Raw genomic sequence first — 27,192 nt, forward strand, 5'->3', positions numbered from 1 at the left:
TTATTTCTTTTAAGTTATTACTTTGTACGTTATTAATCAAAGCATGTATGCAGTCAATTACTTACTATTAAAACTATTAAGTGAATAATTACATTATTTGTAATATAAACACGAAGGTGGAATCCATGTTGTTCTTCACGACCAACTACGGTAGGAACGTGAGTCTTGCGGAGTTCGACTCCGCTCAGCAACATTGCACGTCTATGGTAAGAGTGTCCTCTTTATACGCCTCTTAATTTCAAAATATTTTATATCTAATATATAAAATTCTCGTGTCGCGGTGTTTATAGTTAAACTCCTCCGAAACGGCTTGACCGATTCTCATGAAATTTTGTGTGCATATACTACTGCTAACCTAACCTAACTAGTCTGAGAATCGAACAACATCTATTTTTCATACCCCTAAGTTATAAGGGTAGGGGGGGGGGGGGGGGTTAAGGGGCTTTATAACATATATGTAAAAACAACGTTTGCGGAGATAGCTTGTTGTATCTATATTATTTGATTTGAGTTATGGCACAACAGGACATATCCTGCTCAAAATTACTGAAAATCACAGCTAAATAATACTGCTCATTAAAAAAAATGTGTGTCTCTACGGTAACCACTTGTCATCAGATGAGCCTTGATATAGGTTGACACTTGCTTGCCATCCTAGTCGTATAAAAAAAGGAAAAAAAAAACGATTTTAATCTATACTCAATGCGAAAGAATAATTTTTTTAGAGTTTTAATAAAAAATGTTAAAAATAGTAATTTGAGACAGTGGCAAGATACATTTTTAATACAGATTTTTCATATATTTTTATTGAAAACTCTCTCATTTAAAGAAATACTGGTGTATGTTATTTTTGAAGTTTTACTTCTTTTGGTACGTTTCAAAAAACCGACACCTTGAAGTTAGCTAGTCAACGAAGAAGCGGTTAGCAACGCGAAGTTAGCTAGCCAATGAAGTATAACTTCTTACGTGCGTACATAAGTACACACACATTTTTTCCATAACTGCAGATGCTTAAATATCTTAACATAACCTGGTTGAACTCCACGGCGCACGCGATAAGAATGTCCTACAGGGATGTTGGGAAAGGGTAAGTTATTGCCAAAATACTTCAAAGACCATAGTAATTAGATGAAATTAATGTTACAAGGAATTCTGCTTCACTATGTGTTACGATAAATAGTACATAAAATTAGCAGTACTTTTGACGTGAGTTCAGATTACTAATTTTTTTTTGCAATTTGATCAAATAGGGTATTGAAAACAACCATTCAGGCGTAAAATATAACATAAAACCGAATAATTAAATATTCATTGGCCTTAGTGAGTCTATTGCAGACAATTTAGACAGTGTCAGACAGACACTGTGTCGCCTAGGACACTCTCAGGAAAACGCAGGGTTATTGAGAGTTATTGAGAGAATTAAATATATCTTTAACACACACACAGACACACACGGCTTTTTGTTCCTAAAGTAAGCAACTTAGCAACTTAATGCTTGTGTTATTAGGCAACAGGCAACTGTTGTAGCTAAATAAATTTTTCTATAAATATACATAAAAATAATACATATATAAATATATAAAACAAATATTACCAACATATATACACCCCTACTCAGGCGGGAATCGAACCCGCAACCCGTGGAACTGAAAGCAGGGTCACACAAGCTGCACCAACGGGCTAGTCAAAAGAGAGAGAAAAATTGAATGACTACTGTTCTATTGTATCTAACAACCATTGAACGGTAAAATCAGATAATATAATTGACACTTTAGACTATTATAGAGGAATAAATCGCTATTACGAGTGTTTCTATGTTCCGAAGTTCAACTTTGACTTACTTGACTTGTTATCTCTATTATCAAAGGTTGTCTGGAAGAGATCGCTCTTTCAGCGATAAGACCGCCTTTGTACATCTTTCATTTTATGTTTTTTTTCTCTGTTGTTTCTTTTAATGGTGTACAATAAAGAGTATTATTATTATTATTATTATTATTATTATTATCTCGTCTACATTGACCAATTTCCTTCGTGAGTTCTCCATTCTACTATTTTATTTATGTTTATAAAATATAGATATGTACTTTTCGTTTTTAGATGGTTCAACATTTATGAAAAGAAGTGGGAATTTTACGGAATCAGTAAACTGTGTAGGTTTATGCAACTCGTCAGATTTAGAATGCAGGTAATTTTATAATGTTGTTAAAAACATTCCACTTTTAATCCCAGACAGACGAAGAACGAATAATCAATTTTAGTAGTTTTAAGTAGAATTTTTCGTTTGTATCATATAGGATTTTTGTAGATTTTTTTTTTTATTTTTATCGCTGAGAACGAAATTAATGGTTAATGAGAAATTTGGTACGTCAGCGATGAAATGAAACTTCAGCATTGATTGTAGAAATTCACTACAGTATTATATTCATACCAAAGCTTGTACAGATACAGTCATTACGCGTAACTATATGAATAGAATAGACTTAATATTTTTTTTCAATATAAATGCATGTTAAATGCATGTTAATTGTGCATGTTATTGCTGTATCTGTGCAGTCTTATTAAATGGCGCGGTGCTTTCGCTATGTCTGTTACGTAACTGATACATAAACCAAACTTATATATTGTTACCGACACGGATATTGAGCGTCGATCTCCAACTTTACTTCAACAGCTAGTGCCCTCGACTTCGTCCGCGTGGAATTTGACAAAAAGTTATTGTTCAGTTCGCAGAGTTATAAAATAAATCTAAAGTAAAATAAGCCTAAGTTACTCCTTATTAAATCAGCTACCTGCCAGTGAATGTCTCGTCAAAATCGGTCCAGCCGTTTCAGAAATTAGCCGAAACAAATAGACAGACAATAATTATAAAAAAATTTATTTTGGTGTATGTACCGTATTATTATTATTTCTCGCTTGTTTCTTTTTCTTTTATGTTATTTGTATTGTTTTTGGTTGTACAATAAAGTATATTTGTATTGTATTGTATTGTACCGTGTATATATCGTTAATAAAAAGCGGTTGTTTTAATATTACAAACAGGCACACCCATTTTATTTATTTTTATAGATTACTGAACAAAACTATTTTGAGTTTGTAACCCGTGTCTAATGTGCAAAGTGATCCTCACTCTTTCACCGATCACTCAATATTCGTGCCCATATTTATTCATGGCGGATACACACACACATAAGTTCACGTATTAAGGTAGGTTGATACATTTTTTTCATAAGGAAAGAATTTACCTTTAAGATATTACCTTTTAGTACGCACTACGCTACTGTATCGAACAATCGATGGCGATGTTCGTCAACCTCTGTGAGACGCCTTGCCTATGTACGTACTGGTGTGAGGATGATTACGAGTGGGATGCGAGTGATCTTATCAACACGCCCTTCCGCTCTCCCACCCCCACCCTCTTCTACTTCCACTTGATGATGTCCGCCGATGGGCCGTATTACACAACACCGCCTGATCAGTTTGAAGTAACGTATTTATATGTTTAATTATATAATGAGTATGTGTACTTTACAAAAGCTTAACTGAAGAATTAAAAAAAAAACGTTTTTTGTTTTTTGATTAATTTAGGAGGTGATTTTCAAAAGTAGTCAAATTCAATTTGCAAAAATTGCTTTTACACCAACATTTGAAAATAAACTCATTTTTAATAAGCAATTGTTTTGAAATAAAGACAAACCTGGAATCATCCTTAAGATCATTTCATAACACTTAGTTTGTAACAAATTTGATTGGTTCATATCGTCAGTAAACTATTTGACAAATTATATTTATAAAATTTAAAGAGAATGATCAGCTTAAAATCACCTTCTGAATGTCATTCACTAGTCGTAAAATTAAGCAACACTTATTATTTCATCGTTTGCGTCACTATTACTATTGGTTTATTTTCCTTTTGCTAGCATTGTTATTTTTTGAAACAATTTGTCATGATATATTTCTGTACAGATTGTTATTCAGCGTCTATTTCGAGAAATGCTATATCGTTGTCACTTTATACCCCAAGTTCATCCCAAGATCATGACAGGGCTCGTTTTCGATAAGGAATTATTTCTCACATCTATCGGTAAGTATTTTATTAATGTGCTTTCGAGGTTTTACTTTTGGAGTATTATTTTATTGTACCAACAACGATTAAGTCTACTAGTTCACTTCGTAAAATTGAGTTCAGATCCTGCAAAATGAATAGGAAAAATATTTTAGAAAATAATAATACTTCTTTATCTAAGTTCAATTGAAATTTTAGCTATCTTACAATAGTAGTTATTTCTTAAAATGATACGATTGTAGGTTTGATGGAACCAAACGTTGTCGAGTATAGAGAGAGACTGCTAAAGGCATATAGGAAAGCAATAATACCATTAATATCGTATATGCATCAATACGATTGCTATAAAGAAATTTATATGCTGAATATCGAAGAATATGTTGAGTAAGAGCAAATAGTATCTCAGATTATATCTAAGTTTTGAAATATATATGTATTTTGAAATGAAAATATCGAGCTTGTAAAAGAATTCTTCCCTGTATTTCATACTTAAATAGAGGTTGCATTTGCTTTAATTTTTTTGAGAATCAAAAGGAAAATGCTCTCATTAAAACAAAAGTTATTTTTTTGCATCAGTTCATAACAGATAAGTTTTATGACAAAGAACAATTCAAGCGAATTGAAAACAGACTCATTTTTCACATAGTAAGAAGTAGTAAAGAGGTAAATATTTATACATTTTCAAGGAATTTCCGACAAGAAAAACATTCAGCATCTGAGACAAGGGAAGAAGTGCAGATGCATTATGATGCTAAACAAGATCTAATCTGGCGACTGCCGCAGTACATAAATATAGGACCGTTTGCAATAAATGTCGATACTTTAAAGGTTTTACTATCTTCTATTTTAATTAAAAAAAGATAAAAATTCAGTTAATCTACATGTAGTGCATAAATTTCATTTAATTTTGTCAGAATATATTGCCGCAATAATAGAAAAAAAAAACCAAAATCGCTTACAGAAATTATTTTTTAGATATTTCTGTAAGAAGCTAGATTCATTTAGTTGTAAGAAGGAATTAAATTTCAATCGATTCAATATAAAATTCTCTAGATCTGTATATAACGATTGTTAATTTGTAAAAAATTTGTTTTTGGTACTTGAGAACTAATTATTTTTTACTTTGTTTACCAAAAAACCGACATTTACAATGACGTCGTCTTCTTCTGTATGCAATATTTTAAAAATATTTTTTGAATGACGGTCACTCAAATTTCTAGCAAATGTTAGTAACAAAACGATCAGATATAATAAAAGCGCTGCTAACAATGTGGGCAGAAGAAGTACGTGTTGTGGTAGAGGATGTCATACAAGCATACAAGAATATTATGAGGAAGTTGGGAGAGAAACCGAATACAATTGAACACGTGTTTGAGATAAGGGAGTGGATGGAGTCAATACCATTTGCTTTAAAAACTCAAGATGATATCATGAAAAAAGTGCATACTGTAAGCAGTGCTCAAAATATCACTCCAATTAATCGTATTTGAAAGTTTGATAAGGGAAATACCTTCCACGAAAAGGCTCTTCTTTTTGTCTTTCTCTTCCTTTCCAACCAAGACTGCCACTAACATTCCCAATAAGATATTTTGAATGCTCACAAGGCCCATATTGGTGACCAGAATTTTTCTTTAATGTAAATTTCTACCTTGACCAGAATTTAGCGTTTGAAAAGTTTTTCATTTCGCAAAGGCAGTTTTCAATCTAACAATTATACATTTATTATTATTATTATAATGTGATCGATTATAACCATCAAATGTTGATAAACTTATTTTTAAGCTGCAATGACTTTTCAATTTAATTGAATTTCAGGACTATGAAGTACTTGATGTATTTTTTACACCACTTGAAAATGAAGATTTTAAAGCATTATGGGAGGCGATTGGATGGCCTCTAAATATTAACAAACAGGTACGTAATGTTAGAAGCATGAATTAAAAATTAAATTTGTGTGAAATATTTTTTGTAAATATTAATTGCAAGAATTGTAGGTGGAAGCAACGACAGATTTCTTAGAAGAAGAACAGGAGAAGTTCTGGAAACTACATCAACAAGACGAACAGACGCTATTCGATAAGATAGACATGTTTACTGCGCAATGTATGGCACTGACGTTACAGAATGATTTCGCAAGGGTAATGTGGATTAAGTATACTATATGACTTAAGTTATTATAGGAAAACTCAGTACGTAAGTACGTAGAACGTTGAATATACGCAACGTATAAGCAACGTCGAGCGCGGTCAGGACTTGGATGGGTGACCGCCTTGGAACACCGCGTGACGTTGGCTTTTTGTTTTTTTTTCAATTCGTTTTTTTGATTAGTTTTCCAAAGAAGTTACACTTCTGACTTGTGTACATTGTTAGCACCCTTTTATTTATTTATTTATGTTATTACAACAAGTAGTGTTGAAATTTTTGCAATAATTCAAAAATTTATTTCAAACAAAATTAAATTAACTATGGTTTTTAAACTACTATCTCATCAATAAAATTTATTATCATAATACTTTCCTTTACTCGATTGTACAGGTGCACGAGATAGCCAACGACATAAAGAAAGCATGGAAAGGCATGAAGGACGCGCAGGAGTGGGGCCGCGTCCTCAACCAGCGACAGAAGCTTTTCGCGCAGCCCGTCGTGCCCTTCGCAGACCTCAACCGCCTCGTAAAGGAGTTCGAGCCCTACCGAAACCTTTGGGTCACCGCCTCTGGTCAGTAAACTATTGGCTAGTAGTATTGGTTGGTTAAAAAAAAAGGCTGAATGACTTATCGAAAATTCAATTTTCATTAGAAAATAAAATGTATCGACTATAGATGTAATGTTTTTTTTTCTTTAAATTTCAACATCTATAGGCTTTTGAGTGCCCATGCCTTTTTTATTTACATTTTAATTTTCAAGTGTTGAGGCGTATACAGGCGTATTTTCAACAGTGCATGCTTCAAATTACGAACTAAAGCTTATTTTCTCTAGCTTATTTTCTTAGAGAACAGATGTAATGTTATCGCAAAGCAAATAACGACAGTGGGGAAGAAATAAAAAAGTAGTGTTTGGATGGATAGACAAATGAGACCCTAGTGGAACCTTTGGGTTACCGCCTCTGGTTTCTGAGTCACGGGTTCCAGTCAAATATATCTGCACCTAATTTACCTATACTTTTTATCAGTAGAATATAGAACGAGTCCTTAGGGTTTGTTGCAGCTTTTCAACATTATCTGATAAAATTATACATACATATATAGTTATATATACGATGAGAGTTTGATAGTGACAAAGAAAGTATTGTTTTTTTGTTTTCTGTTGCATTCAAATATAATGGGTCCTTTAATTTAAAAGTTTTTGGTAATAAAAACAATAAATACCATCAGATTTCCTAAAAGCGCGAGAAGTGTGGTTCGACAACCCTCTTATCTACGTGGATGCGGACTCCATCGAGTCAATCATCAACGAGTACTACAAGACCATCGTCAAATGCATAAGAGTGTTTGCCGACCTGCCCAAAGTGCAACAAGTTGCATTGACTATACGAGTAAATATTTAATAACTTTGTAACGGGTCTATTGTAGCACTCCATTTTTGATAGTTAGGCTGTGGTATTCTTTTATTTTACACTAGCTGTACTATGCGCGCGTTGCTATACTTTTTTTTTATTTTTTTTTTGGTCGTAACAACTCAGAAACCTTTCTGGGCTCATGCACAACACTTTGCAGATCATGACATGAACAAATGCACAGTTTACAATTCTGTAAAAGACATACAGACAAACATCATTTATAGTTTCTGTCCGTATCTTGGCCACGCACAACGAAAAGTTTTTTAAATATATTTGGATAAAAGTTAAATGGCTTGAGTCCATACTAATACTATAAGGTTGGAAGGAAAATCACTATTTATATTGTCTTGGAAAAGGGGGTGTTATTCAAAATATGTAATTGCTAACAAAGTAGCAGGTTCAGCTAGTATTTTATATAACTCCAAAACATGCAAATGTAATTTTTAAACTGTTTTTCTTCTAATTACATAGAGATACGTAAGTAATGTGTTTTAACAATGTTGTTCCTAATCTTCATTTTTGTTATCTATTAAGGTTTAAAATGATTGAAAATGATAACAGTGTAACTAATATTTTAGGATGATATGGATGAGTTCAGACCATTGATTCCTGTCATACAAGCTGTGAGAAATCCAGGAATGAAGGAACGTCACTGGAACGAGTTTATGGAGAAAGCTGGTTTCTATTTTATTTAAATATTGATTAAGTTAAAAATTGATTTGGTTTATTACTGCAAAACTAGTTTTGTTTACAACTTTAATAAGATAATTTTGACGAATGGATCACTCTATTACAAGGTAACTGCTAAACAGATCTGTAAGAAATTTTGCAGAGACAGGTTATATAAGCAGTTTCTTGGAAATTAGGACGACCAAGAAATTATACGCGACTGAAATCAAAGGACAAACATGACTGAAAAAAGAATTAGATAAACATTTAAATTATGTAAACTCTTACCAAAATAATAAAATATAACATAAACCAAACCAGGTATAACTGTAACGATGAACGAGAAGCAGACATTCGCGATGTGTCTGAAGCAAGGCGTGGCGGAACACGCGGAACTAATCGCGGATATCGGGGAGCTGGCGAGTAAGGAGTACGTCATCGAACAGTCGCTGGATAAGATGCTTTCAGATTGGGCTACAAGGGCTATGGAAATTACTCCATATAAGAATACTGGTAAGATGTGCTCTATATACTTATTGTTAATGATTGACTACATTTTTACTTTGCTAATATTAATTATTATATATTAGACGAAGCGTTGGTGCAACGGTCACAGCACTGGTTTGTGACTGTTGCGCTGACGGTTGCGAGTTCAATCCCAGCCCATGACAAAGACATTTGTATTGGCCATACAGATGTTTGCCTTAAAAAGGCCTATGTCCAGCAGTGGGATATTACAGGCGGAAGAGTAATATTATGCCTACTTTAAAACGCCATCTTTTGAGTATGAGGATAAAAGTCTAAGGCACAACGCGTCTGTGTCAAAACGTTGTTTTATCTATAATTTACTAGCTGACCTGGCGAACTTCGTATCACCTTATTTTTTTCTGAAATATAATAATAACATAATATATCAAAATAAAATATAGCCTATCTTTTAAGTTGGATCAAACTGCACACGGTGTGCAAATTTGACTAAAATCGGTTAAGTAGTTTAGGAGTCCATTGAGGACAAACATTGTGACACGAGATTTATATATATTAAGATTTTATTTGAAATAACTGACAACGGTACAAGTTGTATTAATCCGTTTATGATACCTTTGTTTTGAAATTATACATTTATAATATACAAAAATACTTTTTACTTTTTCCAATATTTCCTGTTATATATACTGACAATTATCGTTTACATTTTGATAGGTTCTTAATTTTACTGTCCACTCTTAAACGCAATCTCTTCGAGTCTAGTATCTAGCTCCACTCAAGCAAAAAGTTATTAGAACATCTCCATAAAAATATACTCAAATTGTTTGAAATTAGTAAAATTGACAAAAATTTACCTATTTCTTTATTTTAAAGTAAATCAGAAATTTAAACAAAAATGCAAATTACTTCAGGTTTACGTTAATTCCTTGTAATCTCGACTTTACGTGACATTGGCGAAATCATCTGTACTATTTCTTTGTTTATAGAATTAATATAATATTATTCAACCATATGCCACTGACACAACTAGTAGCCATTAAACTGTAAATTTTAATGATCGATCGAATCAATGATCGATAGAATTAATCATTAAAATTGTTCTAGAAAGCCCTCAAACTGAAATGATTTCGTTGAACGAAATCAAGTTTTTTTCACAACTTTGTAACTAAATGTTTCAACCCTTAAAACTAGGCACATTCATAATGAAGATAGCAGATGAAACTCTTCAACTACTAGACGAACACCTACTGGCTACCCAGCAGCTCGGCTTCAGTCCATTTAAGGCAGCTTTCGAGCTTCGTATCCAGGAGTGGGACGATAAATTGAGATTAACCCAAAAAGTTGTGGACGAGTGGATTGAATGTCAGAAGTAGGTTATTGGTCTCGAAAATTTTGTTTCTTATTTGATAAGAATGTTTTAGATAGCATTGCAGAGTTTTCTGCCTCTGTTTGTATTTATATGCTGTATGAAAGTTTTAAAAATTTACCCACGTTGTCATTTGTGAAATATAGTTAGTTGTTGTAATTTCTAACGTGATATTTTATAGCCTATGTTACTTATGAATAATAAGCTATCTAATGGTAGGAAATTATTAATAATCGGCTTAGTAGCTACAGAATGTATCAGCTGCAAACAAAACAGGCTTTCTTTATTAATACGAACTTACATCGTTCGTAAAAATAGTTGTTGTTATTGTAGTAAATGGGCTGAAAAAATTCTTTAATGATTCTTCCAGAGAATGGATGTATCTAGAACCGATTTTTACATCTGAAGACATATCACGGCAGTTGCCTCTTGAGGCTAAAAAGTATGGTACTATGGAGAGGATTTGGAGGAGAATCATGTCATCGGCAGCCGCCTGTCCAAAAGTGAGAAACAAGCAGTTAATTTTTTTAATAACTTTATTTGGGTAAATATATTGTAAATGAAATACAGGATACCTATACTGAGTGTGTGAATGATTGAATGGATTTATGAATGGCCCAATTATCTTAAAGCTCAGAATATCAAATGAGAAGTAGAAAAATGTTCAAAAAAGATAATCCTCACGAAAGGAGCGTGATGATTTGTGTAGTTATAGTAAAATAGAATGTACGACAGTACAGTACTGAGATTTCATTGGACTCCTCCCCCCATTCTGAGTTCACGTAATAAATGCATGTCCCCCGAATGTTATCACAACGAAAGCTAGTTAAAGCGATTGTTGTAGCAAACCGTCATATTAAAAAAACAAAAACTACTGACCAAAAAAAATTTGTTTCAAATTAGATAATGGTGGTATGCCCAGACAGTCGACTTTTAGACAGTCTAGTTGAAGCCAGGCACTTACTGGCAGTTGTGTCTCGCGGTCTCAATGAATATATGGAACTGAAGCGACTGAGGTTCCCAAGATTCTTCTTCCTGAGTGATGATGAATTGTTGGAGATACTGTCTCAGTCCCGTAACCCAAGAGCCGTTCAACCACATCTCAGGAAATGCTTTGAGAATATTGCAAAGGTAAATAGCTCGAAGGTCTAGGTTTTTTGAGTATACTGTTTCTAGGAGTACTCAATTATTTTTCTTTGGTCTTTTTAATGTATGTTATAACTAAATAATATAAAATATAATAAAAAATAAATAATACAAACCCGTATGCTTGGTACTCTTTATCGTTTTATTATGTATAGACAGACGGCTTAGTGCCCAAATTAATTATGGTTGGTTTGATGTCTGTCCTTGTGGGTCTTCCCACCGTGCCTCGGAGAACACATTAAGCCATCGGGCCCGGTTGTTATCATTAATACCTGATAGCGATAGTTACACATAGTAGGGAATAAATCCGCTATTCTGCAGTGGAGCAGCGTCGTAGATTAGGTTCCAATAATTCTCCTAAATGAAGAAAGAGGCTCAGCAGTGGGATGTTACGGGCTGAATGAGCACAGTTAGTAAAAGTAAGGTTTACTTAAAATATTACTTTCAGGTGACATTTGAACCAGATTTAAAAATAACACAGATGCATTCAAGTGAAGGAGAAATTGTGGAACTAAAGTATAAATTCTACCCCAGCAGTAATGTCGAACAGTGGCTCCTTCTGTTGGAAGATACGATGAGACATTCGAGTTAGTGCAAAATGTTTAAGCTATTTTTTCTTATCAGCTTAAATTTTATACTAAGAAAAGTTTGTGAGGGTAGATGGAAAAATACGTGAATGAACAAATGTTGAATATCACGCTGAAAACTTTGAATACTTTGATAGTCGAAAACTTAGAATTTTATGCTCCAATAACAAAGGATACTTTGTATCTTTATATACCGCGATATTGAGTAATATGTATTAATAATATATTTTTTTAGTTATATTATGTTAGTAATATGTTGGCGTCACAACCGGAAGAAAAATACAGTAAAAGTGATAGAACTCAGAGAAAAGTATCTACTACTATTTTTATATTTTTTAAAATATTTATACTTTGGTATTTTTTTTAATACAATGATAGCCTCGCGTTTAACCACTATTTCAACTGATGATAAGTGAAAATGCGGTCTAAGATGGAGCATGCTTATCTAGAAGTAACCTATTCACTCGCGACTTAAAGATCCCCAGGTTAGTTTTCTGGAAACACAGACGCTGGTAGAAAGTTCCATTCTTTGGCTGTATTATGTATGTACTTTGCTAGCGTTATATCAATTGATATACTAAATGATGAGGCAAATGATGATTAGTATTAACGCGAAATCATAGGTAAATTTGAATGCTCCAACCCACCAGTAAGCTACTAAGAGATTAGTAATTTTGCCGTCCTCTTCCCCTTCTAGTCCGCCTAACGCTAATATCAGCCATGGAGGAGCTGTGGACGCTCCCCCGCGCGGTGTGGGTGCTGCGCTGGCCGGGACAGGTGGTCATCGCGGGCTCGCAGACCGCCTGGACGGCGGGAGTGGAGCAAGCCATCGCCGACTACCGCATGGATCTGTTCTTTGAGGAGATGCTGCAACAGGTGTGTTTTGTATCTAGATTAGATCTGAAAAAGAAAGATGTGTTTTTATATTTGTTTGTATTGATCGTTATCTTCGCATTTTTCAATTACTAGTTATATCTTCGACCTTGTCTCGACCGCTTTTTTGGTCTTGTATTGCTTTAAAGGTGGAAGTTGTTTTGTATTGGTTGTCTTTTAATGAAACAACTTTTTTCGGATTTTATCGCGGTTTATTATTAACTTTTGATTCCCGACGTTTCGGATACTTTACAGCAACCATGGTCACGCGAGGACTGAGGTATCAGACGTCCCAACGTTACAAAGTTATTCGTAACTACCCGACATACATCAATATCTTATATAGTCCTATCTACGCAGAATGTGCTAATTGAGTCTTTAATCTGTGGTGAATTATGCTTGGTTTTTGATTTAATTATATAAATAATGGGGTCCCAAGCAGGTGGTAATTGCCAGCCATCTTCTCTATTGAAATTTGGATGTTTTTTAATTTCAATAGCCTCACGGATCATCCTTGGTTGGAATCGGTGTTCTTTTGCGAGGATCTGTGGTTTATCGAATCTAATCGTGGTGTTTATCGAACTTGAGCCCTGGCAACACAGCTGCACCTAAATGGTTATGCAAAAGCTGTAAAAACAACGAAGGGTGTGCAGATGCCCTTTTGGATGATAATAGCGTTAGTAGTATCGAAGCTATGACAAAAGCAATTGAACTCCTACGCACAGAGCTATCGGCTTGCACAAAGGAGATGTGTTGGTTTAGGCAGGAAATTGGCTCCATTAGATCAAGTTTGGTTGAGTTTAACAGCCGCATAGACGCATTTGATGAACGTTTGTCTAAGTTAGAAAGGGAAAAAGAGATCCTAGACACTAATGAAAACACCATAGCCCAGCTGAGAGCGGATATTAATGAGCGAGATCAGGAGCTGTTGCTAAATGACATAGAGATCACCGGTATAACGGAGCTCGACGGCGAAAATCTTACGCACGTAGTCAACCTGGTTGGTAATAAAATAGGGGTAAACATCGATGAACGCGATATAGTGAGTGTGCAGCGCGCCGGTCCCCGCCGAACTTCATCTCCATCGACTCGGCCTCGAACCCGCGCCATCTGTGTGCGCCTGGCCCGACGTACTGTCCGCGACGAGATACTGCGCGCGGCGCGCGTAAGACGGGGGGCGGACTCGGCCGGCTTCAACATTGATGCACAGCCACGACGATTTTACGTCAACGAGCGTCTCACCCGCACCAACCGTCAATTATTTTACGCTGCTCGCGCTAAAGCTAAGGAAGCGGGTTGGCGGTACGTATAGACGCGAAACGGACGCATATTCGCGCGCCGAGATGCTGGTTTAAATAATATTAAACATCGTATTGGATCTATTAATGACATTGAAAAGGTTTTTTGTATATAGTTTGTTTGTATAATATTTTATCCCTTCTATATATTGTATGTAATGGAAATATTGTTGTTGTTTTTTGTACTGATTTTTATGTTTTAAAAACTTGTTACCTGGAAATAACTATGGTTAAACGTTCATATCCCATATTGGCGGTGATTATTGCCTATGTCATCACGTCTCACAAAAATAGTGTGATATGCTTTATGGCTTTCGATGTAATATTAAGTATTATTCTATTATAATACTATGCAAACACAACGATTTTTATGATAAATTACTTTATTTTGGGGGTACTTCTGCTTCGTATATTACTAAACATTATTTTAATTACTGTTTACTTTATATGTTGATATGGTATATTGTGATAGTTATATTATTATATCTTATTATAAATATATATTATTTTATGTTTTTTATGCTAAATTTTATATAGAGAGGTATACTGCGTATTATGTTGTTAGTTTATTTTTTAATAATGGTTGTTATTAATGGCTCCAGATAAATATATTCGTTTTGGTTTAATTAACCCTCGCTCCTTGGGTACAGGTCATGAGGAACTTGTGGTTGCGTTACGGAAACATGGAGTTGACATTTGTGCATTGAACGAAACATGGCTTAAAGAGGGAGAGGACGCCATTGCCCCAAAGATAGCTGGATACCACCTTCAACACGTTCCTCGACCTTCTAGTATACGTGGTCGAGGTGGCGGTGTTGGTTTCTACTGTAAGTGTGAACTGCCCGTCCGCATCCTCAGGCATTCAATCACAGACACTGTTGAGCAAATGTGGCTTCAGGTAAGAATAAATTGTAAAAAGGTTGCTGTTGGCACCGCTTATCGTCCACCCTGGCTATGTGCGCAGACATTCGTTAACGCACTGAGTGAATCAATCAGTTCGTTTTCATGGCATGATTATATCATCCTTCTCGGCGACTTCAATATTAACGTACTGAACGCTAGAGAGGGTAACACGCTATTACTCAATGATCTCTTGTCCAGCTTCGGCCTTCACCAGTTCGTCACTGAGCCCACACATTTCTCCGCTCATGTAAATACCTTGCTCGATCTCGTTTGCACTGATGCAAGCGTGACGCGAGTATGGGTTGATCATATGCCTTCACTCAGTGACCATGCGTTGGTCGTGTGTGAGCTGGATATGCCCAAGATAAAAAAGCGCCCAAAAACCTTGTGTTATAGGCCTATTAAAGACATAGATCTATCACTTTTTGATAATTACATGGGATCAGTCAATTGGAGTGCTATGAATGATGGGGTGAGTATTAATGAAACAGCTAAAAATATCTCCTCTAATTTGCTTAGAGTTTTTGACTGTCTTGTCCCCAAAAAAAAGTTACCATTAAGGAAAAGAGCTACCCTTGGATAACTTATAATATTCGTATAATGATGAAACATCGCGATAAGGCCCATCGGGAAGCACGTTCATCTAATAGTTTGTCCAAGCTAAACTACTACAAGGAACTTAAGAATCTCGTAGCGCAGGCCATCAACGCCGAAAAAGAAGCCTATTTAAAAAAATATATTTGCTCCAACATACAAAACCCTAGAACCATGTGGAAACACATTAAAGAAAATGTAAACTTTAAAAATACTGATGTGCCCCTTCCTATAAATTTGCGTGATGCGGAGAAGTTAAATAAACATTTTATGAACGTTCCAGGTGATAATGTAGTAGATTCATCATATATAGACTACTATCTTACAAACAAATATGATTCGTCAAGTACTTTTAGTTTGCATGTTGTGACGGAGGGAGAGGTCGCCACCATTGTTCGGGAATTGCGTTCTAACGCCGTTGGCGTGGATGGCATTTCACTGGATATGCTACTTTTATCTATTCCGTACACACTAAACTCTTTTACCAACTTAGTAAACAGAAGCATCTTATCCTCAACTTTCCCCGAGATGTGGCGTGATGCTGTGGTGCGTCCTATTCCTAAAACTTCCCACCCTTCGGAATTTAAAGATCTACGTCCAATAAGCATATTGTTGTGTCCCTCAAAAATCTTGGAAAAAATTGTCTGCAAGCAACTCACTGAATACGTAGAAAGTAGAAGCATCCTACCCGTAATGCAGTCTGGTTTTAGGAAGCACCACAGCACTACGACCGCTCTTGTGAGTGTGATCGATGACATGCTTCATGCCCAAGATAGCGGAAATGTTACTATTGTTGTATTTCTTGATTTTTCTCGGGCGTTTGATGCTATTAATATTGACTTACTTTTAGCAAAACTCCGATTCTACGGTTTGGATGAGTCCACTGTTCTGTGGTTTGCCAGTTATCTACAAGATAGATACCAAGTTGTAGAAATAAAAACAGAGGAGGGAAATGTGATTTCCTCGCGACGTAGCCCAGTTAAAAGAGGAGTGCCTCAGGGTTCCATACTGGAGCCAATCTTGTTTAGCATTTACTCCGCCGACGTCACTAGGTGCATACAAAATTGTAAATTTCATATTTATGCTGACGACATTCAGATATATTTTTCTTTTCGATCCCATGACGTTGCACCCTCTTTGGGTAAAATTAACGGTGATCTGGATAGGATTTTTGACTGGGCCAAGTCAAATGCTTTGGTTTTGAACCCCAATAAAACGAAGTATATGATAATCGGTACGCGAAAGCAGGTACAGAAAGTCCAGGACTTTGATCCACTGATTACTGTTAATGGCTGCAAAATCGACAGAGTATCGGAAGCTCGTAATTTGGGGCTTCTGATGGATGAAAATTTGCGATTCGAAAAACATGTTTCAAAGTTAGTACGTAATTGTTTTTTCCGTTTGAAAGTTATGTACCGAATTAGGAAGTCGCTGAGTGAAGAACTACGCATTAGACTATGTGAAGCTTTGGTCCTCTCTCAGTTTAACTACGTCGATGCCGTTATAGGTCCAAGGCTATTACAGCGCACGAAAAGATCGATACAGCGGGTTCAGAACGCCTGTGCACGTTATTGTTTTCAGATACCGCTGCGGGATCACGTTACTCCTTTCATAAATCGGGCATCTATATTAAAAATGGAAAGTCGTAGGCAGTTACATCTTGCCACAATGCTGTTTGGCATAATTAAACACGGTGTACCTGTCTATTTATTCGAGAGGTTGGAGTGGGCGAGAGACATTAACACCACACATTTTACACGGTTTACTCGCTGCGCACTGTCTATGCCGGTTCACCGCACGGCAGCATTTAGGGGTTGCTTTAAATACGCAGCAACCAAGTGCTGGAACAACCTCCCTCCTCCTCTGCGGGACCTTTGTACTAAAGCAAGTTTCAAGCGTCAATATAAAAAGTATTTATTGGAGGTACAAAAGAAAGATTAGTTTTTTTTTTCTCTGTAGCTGTGAATTTTTTTTCTCTCTTTTCTTTTAAATGTTTATGCGAGTATAATGTTTATTTAAGTATCTATCTCATTTCTATAATAAGTATTTTATTCTGGAAGCGTTTTCCTTGTGGTGCCAGTATTTCTATAGAACCTAGTAAATCCTATATGTATCCATTTATAATTATGTGTTTATATAATAAGCAAGTATGTTTATGAGTATATATTTATATTTCAATTTATTCAATATAATTATGTAATAGATCGAATAAACGTATTATGCGATATACTTTTTTGTGTTGTTCATATCGCGTTTTTTTCCTTTATTAGTATGTATTATTTTACAATATTTTATATAAACTATAGATTTCTATGTTTATGTATGTATCCATGTGTATGTGTATTTCTATCAGAGTGCCGCCAAAATGAAAATTAATTACAAACTTAGGGTGGTCCTGAAAACCAGTGTTAGGACTAACAGTCCTAACGTAAACTGAGGTCACACCTTTTTGTGAGGCATGCTGCAAACTTATATAAACAATGTATTTTGTTAAATACTTTAAATCGATAAGCTTTTGTTGTATCTCTTTTTTTTGTTTTGTTTTACGTTTTACTCTTTGTAGTTAGTCCTTGTTGTAAATTATGTACTATGTGTTTTCTTTTTATATAATTTTAACCTGATGCAGTGTGTTTTCACAAATAAATTTATTATTATTATTATTATTATTACTAATATAATGGCTAGCTGTGTCTAGACTGTGTTCACAGATTGCGGACTTGGTATAGCGACGATGTTTTAAGTCAGCTATGTGTTTGTTGGTTGTCTTGTTTTTAAAACAGCGGAAAGAAAAATCTACACATTTTTATTCTCATTTCACTCAATACAATTATTTAATTCAATTTCTTTCTGATGTGTGAGATAAACGTTATGAGATAGACTAGCCCGTTGGCGCAGTTTGTAGTGACCCTGCTTTCTGCTCCGAGGGTTGTGGGTTCGATTCCCACCCCGAGTCTGGGTGTAATATAAATATTTATTAATATATTTATATATGTATTATTTATAAGTATGTTTATCGAAAAAAAAAATATGTAGCTATATACCAGTCGGCTGTAACCTATAACACAAGCATTAAGTTGCTTACTTTAGGAACAGACGACCGTGTGTGTATTGTGTAAAAAAAAAAAAAAAAAACGTGATTTCTCCAAAATAGATGTTTCTAAAAAAAATTTTTGTCGTTGGATAATACAATATTATAAAAACGAAAGGATGGTTTGGTTTCGAACTGAAATGACAGATTTCGAAATGATTACATTAAAATATTCTTTTTTTTTTGTTGCTATCAGATTAATAAATTAGTTTTGTTTGTCGTTGATTGAAGTGCACAGTTGAATCGGTTAACGTCACCTAAAATGCCTATACGCGTGTGTATTACAATTTGAACTAAGTTATGAAATTCAAGTAATTTTCTTTCTACCCTCATAGTTGGATAGCCTTCGTGCATTAGTGAAAGGCGAACTGACGTACTTTCAAAGGGAAGTTCTCTGCGCGTTAATAGTTATCGAGGTACACGCTAGAGATGTAACGAAGACTTTGGTCGATGAAAATGTTAAGAATGTTACTGATTTCCAGTGGATCTGTCAATTGAGGTAAAAATTATTACGTTTTAAGATAGTAAGACTACCTCGTATTTCTAATTTTAGTTACATTTGATAAATGGAGACTATAAAATTTTTGCAGGTTGTTTAAGTCTAATATTTTTAAACCAACGTGTAAATTAATACAATAACTAATGAACTGCTACAATTTCATTGAACTTATAATATATAAAATTCTCGTGTCACAATGTTAGTTACAAAACTCTTCCGAAACGGCTGGACCGATTTTTATGAAATTTTGTGTGCATATCAGGTAGGTCTGAGAATCCAACATCTATTTTTCATACCGCTAAGTTATAGGGGGGCAGGATTATGGGGATTAATAACATATATGGCAAAACAACGTTTGCGGGGTCAGCTAGTTGATTTATAAAAGTCATTAATATTCCAACTTTTATATGACAGGTATTATCAAATGATAAAAGAAATGATCCCGTTAGAGGAAGACGAGTCACCGGAAATATATCAAGATGAAGAGCGTCTGGATACTTCGATGTACTACCGGCAGTTTAGTCAGAACTACTGCGAGGTTCGAGCTCTGAACTCTATATTTACGTATCAAAATGAATACTTGGGGAACAGGTAAGTGAAATCTTGTATTTATCAGAAGACTTAAAAAAAGGGCTATAGATGTATACATACAATAAACAAAATATGTTTCATTTTCAAGAAGTCGTGCAATGTAGTTGAACTAATTGTATTATGGTTGGGTAATTTAGTAGATTATCATCATTAGGGCATTATTTTTGGCACGTTTCTTTTTTTTTGTAGGAAATCAATCCGCCAACCCGCATTGAAGCAGCGTGGTGGGTTAAGATTAGATCCTTCTCCTACATGGGGAAAAAGACCTATGCCCAGCAGTGAGATATTATAGGCTGCAGCACACGACCATTTCGTAATGAAAATTCAACAATAAGTAAATGATTATAATAATAATATTCCCTCAGCGGTCGGCTAGTGATTACTCCTCTGACGGACCGCTGCTACGTGACTCTGATGTGCGCGATGCACCTCAAGTTTGGAGGCGCACCCGCCGGGCCCGCGGGGACCGGGAAGACTGAGACCACTAAGGTAATATCTAGGTATTTTGTAGGTACCACCCACTTCGCTAATCGACGACTAGAACATCAGGGGTATTGCCAGAGCATTCTCTACCCTACTCATGACTTTTTCCTATGAGATCTGGCTACCTTACTCGGTACTAAAAATACAACACTATACGTGATCAGTATAGCTACTCATTTGTTGAGGTACTTAACCCCCAGTTTAGCTACCCCAAATTTTGAACAAGATTTTTCCTGCTACCCCACCTCATTAAAACAGATGTACAAGCTTACAGCGCTAAAATTATATAAAGATTTATCCATTTGACATATAAGGATTTTTTTTTTACTTCTGATAATTCTAACTACAGATGCAAGGCAGTTAAAATGAAAAATGTTACTATTCAGGATTTAGCAAAAGCGCTAGCAGTACAATGTGTGGTATTCAACTGTTCCGATCAACTTGACTTCATGGCGATGGGAAAATTCTTCAAAGGACTTGCCGCGTAAGAAATTTTGTATTAAAACAATCCTAGCTTATATAAAAAAAGTGCATGTGTACAAAGTATGCATGTCAGAAGTGAAACTTTTTTGGCAAACTAATTTTTAAATCTCGTTTATATTTATACAAATCTAAGTCTTTAGATTTCCGTTTCAGCGTCATCTAGTTAGTTTGCAATGCAATACTATCGATATTTTTTTTTTTTTATACGATGATAGGCTTGCGTTTGACCACTATTTCACCTGATGATAAGTGAAAATGCGGTCTAAGATGGAGCACGCTTACCTAGAAGTAACCTATTCACTCGCGACTTAAAGATCCCCAGGTTATAATTTTCTGGAAACACAGACGCTGGTAGAGAGTTCCATTCTTTGGCTGTACGGACCAAGAATGTACTAGCGATATTAATGTAACAAACTTTGTAGTTCTATAGTACACGCTAGGTGCCTCTGTTGTCATGAGTCTAAAGAAGTTTCACTTAAAAATATTTTATAAGTATTTTTTTAGTAATGATAATAGCAGAATGTAAAATTATTTTTAAGAATTTAATAATTTTTTTATTTCGTTTTATAATTTCGTACTTGAATTCTTTCATACCATGCTTATGCATCATTAAAATCTACAATAGTTTTAAACCTTGAGTATTTTCTATACTAGTAATAGCTTTAGTGATGAAGTGTATTTTTGTGTTCTAATCTGTAGTTCTGGTGCGTGGGCGTGTTTTGACGAATTCAACAGAATAGACATCGAAGTGTTGTCCGTTGTTGCTCAACAGGTGGCTATAGATAGTCATATTTACTTAATTTTTTTTTTTAATTTCCAAATAATTTATCTTCAAATCCTTCATTCTTGTGTATATATAGTAATGAAAAACTTTTTCGCTAAACTTTGAAGTTCAAAATGCTGTTATTGTTTATCAACAAATTTTTATAACAACATTTAATAGAACTATTTAATAACGAAATATGTACCACGTTTTTTACGACGAATGTCTTGTTCATGACACTGAAATTTGCGGGTAGATTTTAACGGCTTTAGCAGTGTCCTTACCATTTAATTTAATGAAAATAAAAAATATGGTAAATATCCCATTTTTGAATAGTTTATAGAAGTAGCCATGTTAATCTAAAATATTATATAGAATTTAATAGAATGTAAAAAAAAATGGGTACCTTTACTTAATCATTAACAATATTTTTTTTGCTTGCTTTGCTTTACCATTTAATGATAAGTACCATATAAAAATAATTCTACCTTATATATAAGGTGGTCACAATACAAAAAGCTCAGATCGCTCGCCAAGAGAAGTTCATGTTCGAAGGTTGTGAGTTGCCTCTCAAAGCTTCCTGTTCGGTCTTTATTACTATGAATCCTGGGTATGCGGGTACGTTTATTGTTATAAGTACATATTGGTTACAATTTTGAGTTAAAAAAAAACCTTTTTGTACCACTTGCTCAAAAAAGTGACATTCTATGCCAGAAAAAGCGAACTTAACAATAGTCATTTTTAATCTGTCAAAAACAGGGAAAGAAAATTGTACTGAATTTCATTCATCCTCTAGGAGGAGAATGTGATTTAAATTTGGAATACTTACCGAAATTTATACTGAACTACATCTGTGTTTACACCATTGAGTTTTTATATAAAGCATTATACATCTTTTTGAAAAAGGAATACGCATTTATTATGCAGTTATGATTATTAAATAAAATTATGAAAACCGACGAGGCCGTATGAGCTTGATGCTTTTGCTTTTCCGACAAAAAAATATTAGTCTAGGAATTTGCCGCGTTTTTGTTTTCTTCAAATACATAAACGTTAAGTTTATTTTAATTTATTTTTATAAATAAGTTAATGTTCTAAAAATATGTTACGATGTTAAATCAAAGCGACAGTGACAGTGGTTAATTTTTTCGCAAATGGTACGAAAATAGAGTATTTTTCTCAGTGATAAAGCTGTCTTACTCTTGGGTGAACTTAAATCCCTCGCTACGCTCGAGAGTAAACATCGAGTCCTTCGTTACGCTCGCGATTTAAATCGTCACCCGCGGCAGAAGACACTGCTTTATCGCCTTGGTTAATAATCTACTATTTTTTTTGTTGTTGTAATATTATTATTTTTTGCTAATTTTAGCATGTTACTAATCTTTATATAATATTTGTAATTTCGAATATTTAATTAGGTTTAAACTAGTTTTTTAAATTATGTTGTCTTCCGCAATATATTTTTTTTACTATTATTTTTCACTAAATTTTTTGTTCAATAACAATAAAAGTTAGCTTATATCACTCCTGAATAGTGTAGCTTTCTGGTAATGAAAAAATTTTCATGATCGGATCAGTATTTGCGAAGATTACCCCCTAAAAGCAAACAAAGTTAGAAATTTTACCTCTTTATAATATTAATATAGATTTAAGATGCGTTAGTAGCCACGGCAAGGGGCTGATGCGGTAGTAGTTGCGTATTTGATTATCGAATAAGACAAATATTTGTAAAGGCAAAGCAGATTTGTCACGGTCTGAGTGTTGGGGATTGTGTTGTGTATGTTTCTGGACCTTTGACAAAGAATTCATAACAAATTGCGGGCTTTTGAATGTGAGGTGTTTATTTTTTAATTTTCTTATGATATACAATTGTATTCGTAATATACTTTATACTATTCAGGTCGAACGGAACTACCCGATAATTTAAAGGCGCTTTTCCGACCAATTGCCATGATGGTACCGGATTACGCCCTTATTGCGGAAATATCATTATTCTCATACGGTTTTTACGAAGCGAAGATATTAGCTGGTAAAATAACTACAACCTTTAGATTGAGTTCTGAACAACTGTCTTCACAGGTGAGTTTAATAAAATGATTAAAGTAGTTAATATAGATGTTATTTTAGTTCGTAAAAGAAAAATAGATGGCGCTATTTATTTCATAATTTGATAGTTGACTTGGTGATTTGATATTTATTAGTTTTAAAGTAAGTTTTAATAAATTAATTAAAAATTACAGGGTGTCGAACTTTACTTTTTTAAATATATAAACTAAAAATATATTTTTATAATTTTTTCCATTCCTTACAAATTACCATACACTGGAATATACTGCATATTATTTCCCTTAACGCTTAATATGCAAGCGTAAAGTTTTTGACGAGATAACGAAGATAATAAATTCTAAAACGAGTTAGATTTATCCTACTTAGTTTACGTATAAACTTATATCTTAATTAACTTACCCACTGTAACATTTTCTTTAAAAAAAATAATCGATACATTTAGAGTAATAAAAATGAATTGGATCACTCGTAACTGATATACAGTAACCAGTATCCAGCCAGTAACCAGCCTATGAGGACAGGGGGGAGGATCTGGGTTACTTAAAGCTCAGATCACAACCACTTTCACCCCCTGTATGGCCAACTCTCGAGGAGACTGCTCTCAGTGGCTCGGAGCGACTGCAACAAAAGGCTGAGGCAAAAAAGAAAATGGAGGGACGACGCGACCCCGAAGATAATACTCAAAAGGCGAAGCCCCGACTGATGGCGATAGCAAAGTTCGTCCAGGCTACCATCTCCCCCAAAAGAGGTAAACGACTGTCCCACCTTTCCCCAAAATTGGCGGAAACGAGTGAGCTGCAAATGAAAGCAATAAGCAGATTTACCAAGGACGAAAGTCCGAGGTACTCTCAAGCACCATCAGCCACTCGAACGAGGGCCGACATGGGGCAAGTAACACCACCCAGACTTCGACCAGCATCCACACCACTACAGCATGCGGAAAATGCGCTGATCGAGTTCCTGGCCATAACAAATGCTAACCGCGAGGTAAGCCTGGCCATATGCAAGAAAATCATGCAGACCTACCAGTACAACCATGAAAAGTTGCTGGAGGTGGAACTCGAAGAAGCCGAAGCAGCCATTTATAATAACGACACCCGGCAAGTCCTCAAGGGCAACATGTCGGGAAGATATATGGCTGCATACAACATCACGTCAGGCTTCGTGGACGCAGTCGAGGACGAGGGGCAGAACGACGAGATTCAGACCTTTCACACACCGAAAGAGGACCCGTTGGTGGCGGTGGCCAAGTGCACGAGAGTGATGCTGGGTGATAGGGTGCTCGGGATGGCTAAAACCATCATGTGACCCGGACGCCGAAGGCGCTTTCGGGGCTTGGAGGCTACCGCAACTGAGATGGACAAACGGGGTACCCGGATGCGGCAAAACAGCTCACATAGTCAGGAACTTCGATGAGGACGGCGAAGTCGTAGTCACAACCACGATCGAGGCAGCGAAAGATCTTAAAGAGAAGTTGGCGCACCGCTATGGCAATAAGGTCAAAACGAAGGTGCGCACAATGGCGTCCATACTGGCAAATGGTTTTCGTGAGGGCGTTAAGATAAGCCGATTAACGGTAGACGAAGCCCTTATGAACCATTTCGGAGCCATAGTCATGGCTGCCCGGCTATCGGCAGCAGAAGAGGTGGTCCTCATCGGAGACGTAAACCAGCTGCCGTACATCGACAGGGAAAACCTGTTCGAGATGCGGTACAGTAGACCTTACCTGACAGTAGGTATCTCATGCGAGCTGTCCTGCACGCATCGAAACCCAAAAGATGTTGCTTTCGCCATCAGTGAGGTGTACAACGGGATCTACAGCTCGAGCCCGATCATCCACTCGTTGCGCATGGAAGGATTCACCGACTCACGAATACCAGCAGAACAGGACCGGACCCTGTACCTGACTTTCACGCAAGAGGAGAAGAAGGCGTTGATAGGTCGGGGATACGGAGTTGGGGAGGGGTCGAGAATCCTGACCATTCATGAGGCGCAGGGACAGACGAGTGAAAACGTCATTGTTATCCAGACGAGGGCGGAGAGGCTTCGAATCCATGATAGTGTCTCGCACGCGGTGGTCGCGGTGACTAGACACACTAACACCTGTGTCTATTACACCGACGACAAGGACGACGCAATTGGCTACTTCGTCAGAAGGGCGGTGGAGGCTAACCGTAGGCAAATTCTCGAGCACAGCCTCAAAATGGCGATCCATAATAGGGATGCGAATGTTATTGAGGATGTGCTCGCGACACTGGCGGCGGGCGCTGGTTTAGAAAAATGAGAGTGGCCGTCGACAATGCGGTAAATTAACAATGTAAATCACACAATGTAAATTATAAAGCATGTAGTGCATTATAAAATTAATGGAGCATGTAGAAAACAAACAAAAAAAAAAAAAAAACCATAGTCGTAAGTGATTATTCTAGTTATTGTTATTTAATTTAATTCTAATAATTATTCTAATTATTATTATTATATAATTATATATATCTCTCACGGTCAGTTTTGGACTCACCATCGAAATAGAGAAAATAAGCTTTAGTTCGTAATTCGAATGCAATGTTGAAAATAATACGCCTCAATACTTAGAGAGCCTATGGATGTTAAAATTTAAATAAAAAAAAAAGTAACCAGTATCATCATTTAAAGGATTAGCAAATAAACGTTTGCCTCTTTTATTCTCTTAATATATATTTTCCTCTCTCCCCTAACATTATCTCTTCTCATGTCATATCAGTTTCGTAAAATCTACGCAACTGTTGCTAAATTCTTAAACCATCTTCATCATAACACTTATCATTCTTTCCATCACGTAGTCTCCTTTTTCTTTACAATAATTGTGTTTGCTAACAAACGAGAAAAACCGACTTCAATTACATCGACAAGTAATACAACGTAAGTAGACGAAAAAAATGAACAAACACACTAGTCGATTTTCGAAGGTTCCCCTACACTTCTCTGAGATGCCATGATCAGATCCTAGTTTACTCATCACGGTGTCACTCTTGGAATATCTTCTTTCCAACAAAAAAAGAATCATCAAAATCGGTTCACAAACGAAAAAGTTGTCCGCGAACACATAAAAAAATATACGGTCGAATTAAGAAACCTCCTTTTTTGAAGTTGGTTAATATCGAAATTAAACATATGAATAAATGAAATTATTTTCCACCACTTATCAGGAACATTATGATTTCGGTATGAGAGCTGTGAAGACAGTGATACTGGTCGCTGGTAATCTAATACGCCAGATGCCAGACGGTGATGAAAGACAAATAGTTCTGCGAGCTTTACGTGATGTTAATGTACCTAAGTTTCTTGCTGATGATCTAGTTTTGTTCAATGGTTAGTAAATGTTAGATTCAAATAAAACCAATTTGATTTGTAAATAATTTTGCCATAAGTTAGGGCCAGTTTCACCATTTTGTATAACGCTATTTGACAGATGACGGTATCCGACATTTAAAAGTGTTTGATTCGTTATTCTTTATTACCATTGAATTTTACTATATTTATAAGATATTTCTATTCACATATATTAATCTTTAAGTTGTAGTTTATTAATGAAGGAAAAACGGTTCTAAATTGCCTATTCTACTTACAGCTGTCAAAGTCTATTTGTATTGTCATCGATCAAATATCCACAGCTAGTGAAACAGGTCCTTAGAGTG

At 35.5% G+C, this 27,192-nt stretch overlaps 1 protein-coding gene across 1 annotated transcript in view; it reads left to right on the plus strand.

Annotated features, from left to right (window-relative positions):
* Window positions 1–27,192, plus strand: part of LOC123667501 (dynein axonemal heavy chain 1-like) — a 103,502-nt gene that overhangs the window by 14,755 nt on the left and 61,555 nt on the right. The window contains exons 11-37 of the mRNA XM_045601392.1: window positions 117–206; window positions 1,008–1,087; window positions 2,098–2,185; window positions 3,264–3,482; window positions 3,964–4,081; window positions 4,306–4,447; window positions 4,750–4,891; window positions 5,284–5,511; window positions 5,879–5,977; window positions 6,058–6,201; window positions 6,599–6,779; window positions 7,435–7,595; window positions 8,198–8,297; window positions 8,610–8,801; window positions 9,969–10,146; window positions 10,514–10,646; window positions 11,047–11,274; window positions 11,738–11,876; window positions 12,574–12,752; window positions 18,968–19,131; window positions 19,546–19,722; window positions 20,088–20,211; window positions 20,592–20,689; window positions 21,388–21,460; window positions 21,952–22,069; window positions 23,352–23,530; window positions 26,704–26,866. Of these exons, the coding sequence (XP_045457348.1) occupies window positions 117–206; window positions 1,008–1,087; window positions 2,098–2,185; window positions 3,264–3,482; window positions 3,964–4,081; window positions 4,306–4,447; window positions 4,750–4,891; window positions 5,284–5,511; window positions 5,879–5,977; window positions 6,058–6,201; window positions 6,599–6,779; window positions 7,435–7,595; window positions 8,198–8,297; window positions 8,610–8,801; window positions 9,969–10,146; window positions 10,514–10,646; window positions 11,047–11,274; window positions 11,738–11,876; window positions 12,574–12,752; window positions 18,968–19,131; window positions 19,546–19,722; window positions 20,088–20,211; window positions 20,592–20,689; window positions 21,388–21,460; window positions 21,952–22,069; window positions 23,352–23,530; window positions 26,704–26,866 (3,937 nt within the window). The remainder of the gene's footprint in view (window positions 1–116; window positions 207–1,007; window positions 1,088–2,097; window positions 2,186–3,263; window positions 3,483–3,963; window positions 4,082–4,305; window positions 4,448–4,749; window positions 4,892–5,283; window positions 5,512–5,878; window positions 5,978–6,057; window positions 6,202–6,598; window positions 6,780–7,434; window positions 7,596–8,197; window positions 8,298–8,609; window positions 8,802–9,968; window positions 10,147–10,513; window positions 10,647–11,046; window positions 11,275–11,737; window positions 11,877–12,573; window positions 12,753–18,967; window positions 19,132–19,545; window positions 19,723–20,087; window positions 20,212–20,591; window positions 20,690–21,387; window positions 21,461–21,951; window positions 22,070–23,351; window positions 23,531–26,703; window positions 26,867–27,192) is intronic.

Source organism: Melitaea cinxia, chromosome 28, assembly GCF_905220565.1.
Source record: "Melitaea cinxia chromosome 28, ilMelCinx1.1, whole genome shotgun sequence".
NCBI classification, from domain to species: domain Eukaryota; kingdom Metazoa; phylum Arthropoda; class Insecta; order Lepidoptera; family Nymphalidae; genus Melitaea; species Melitaea cinxia.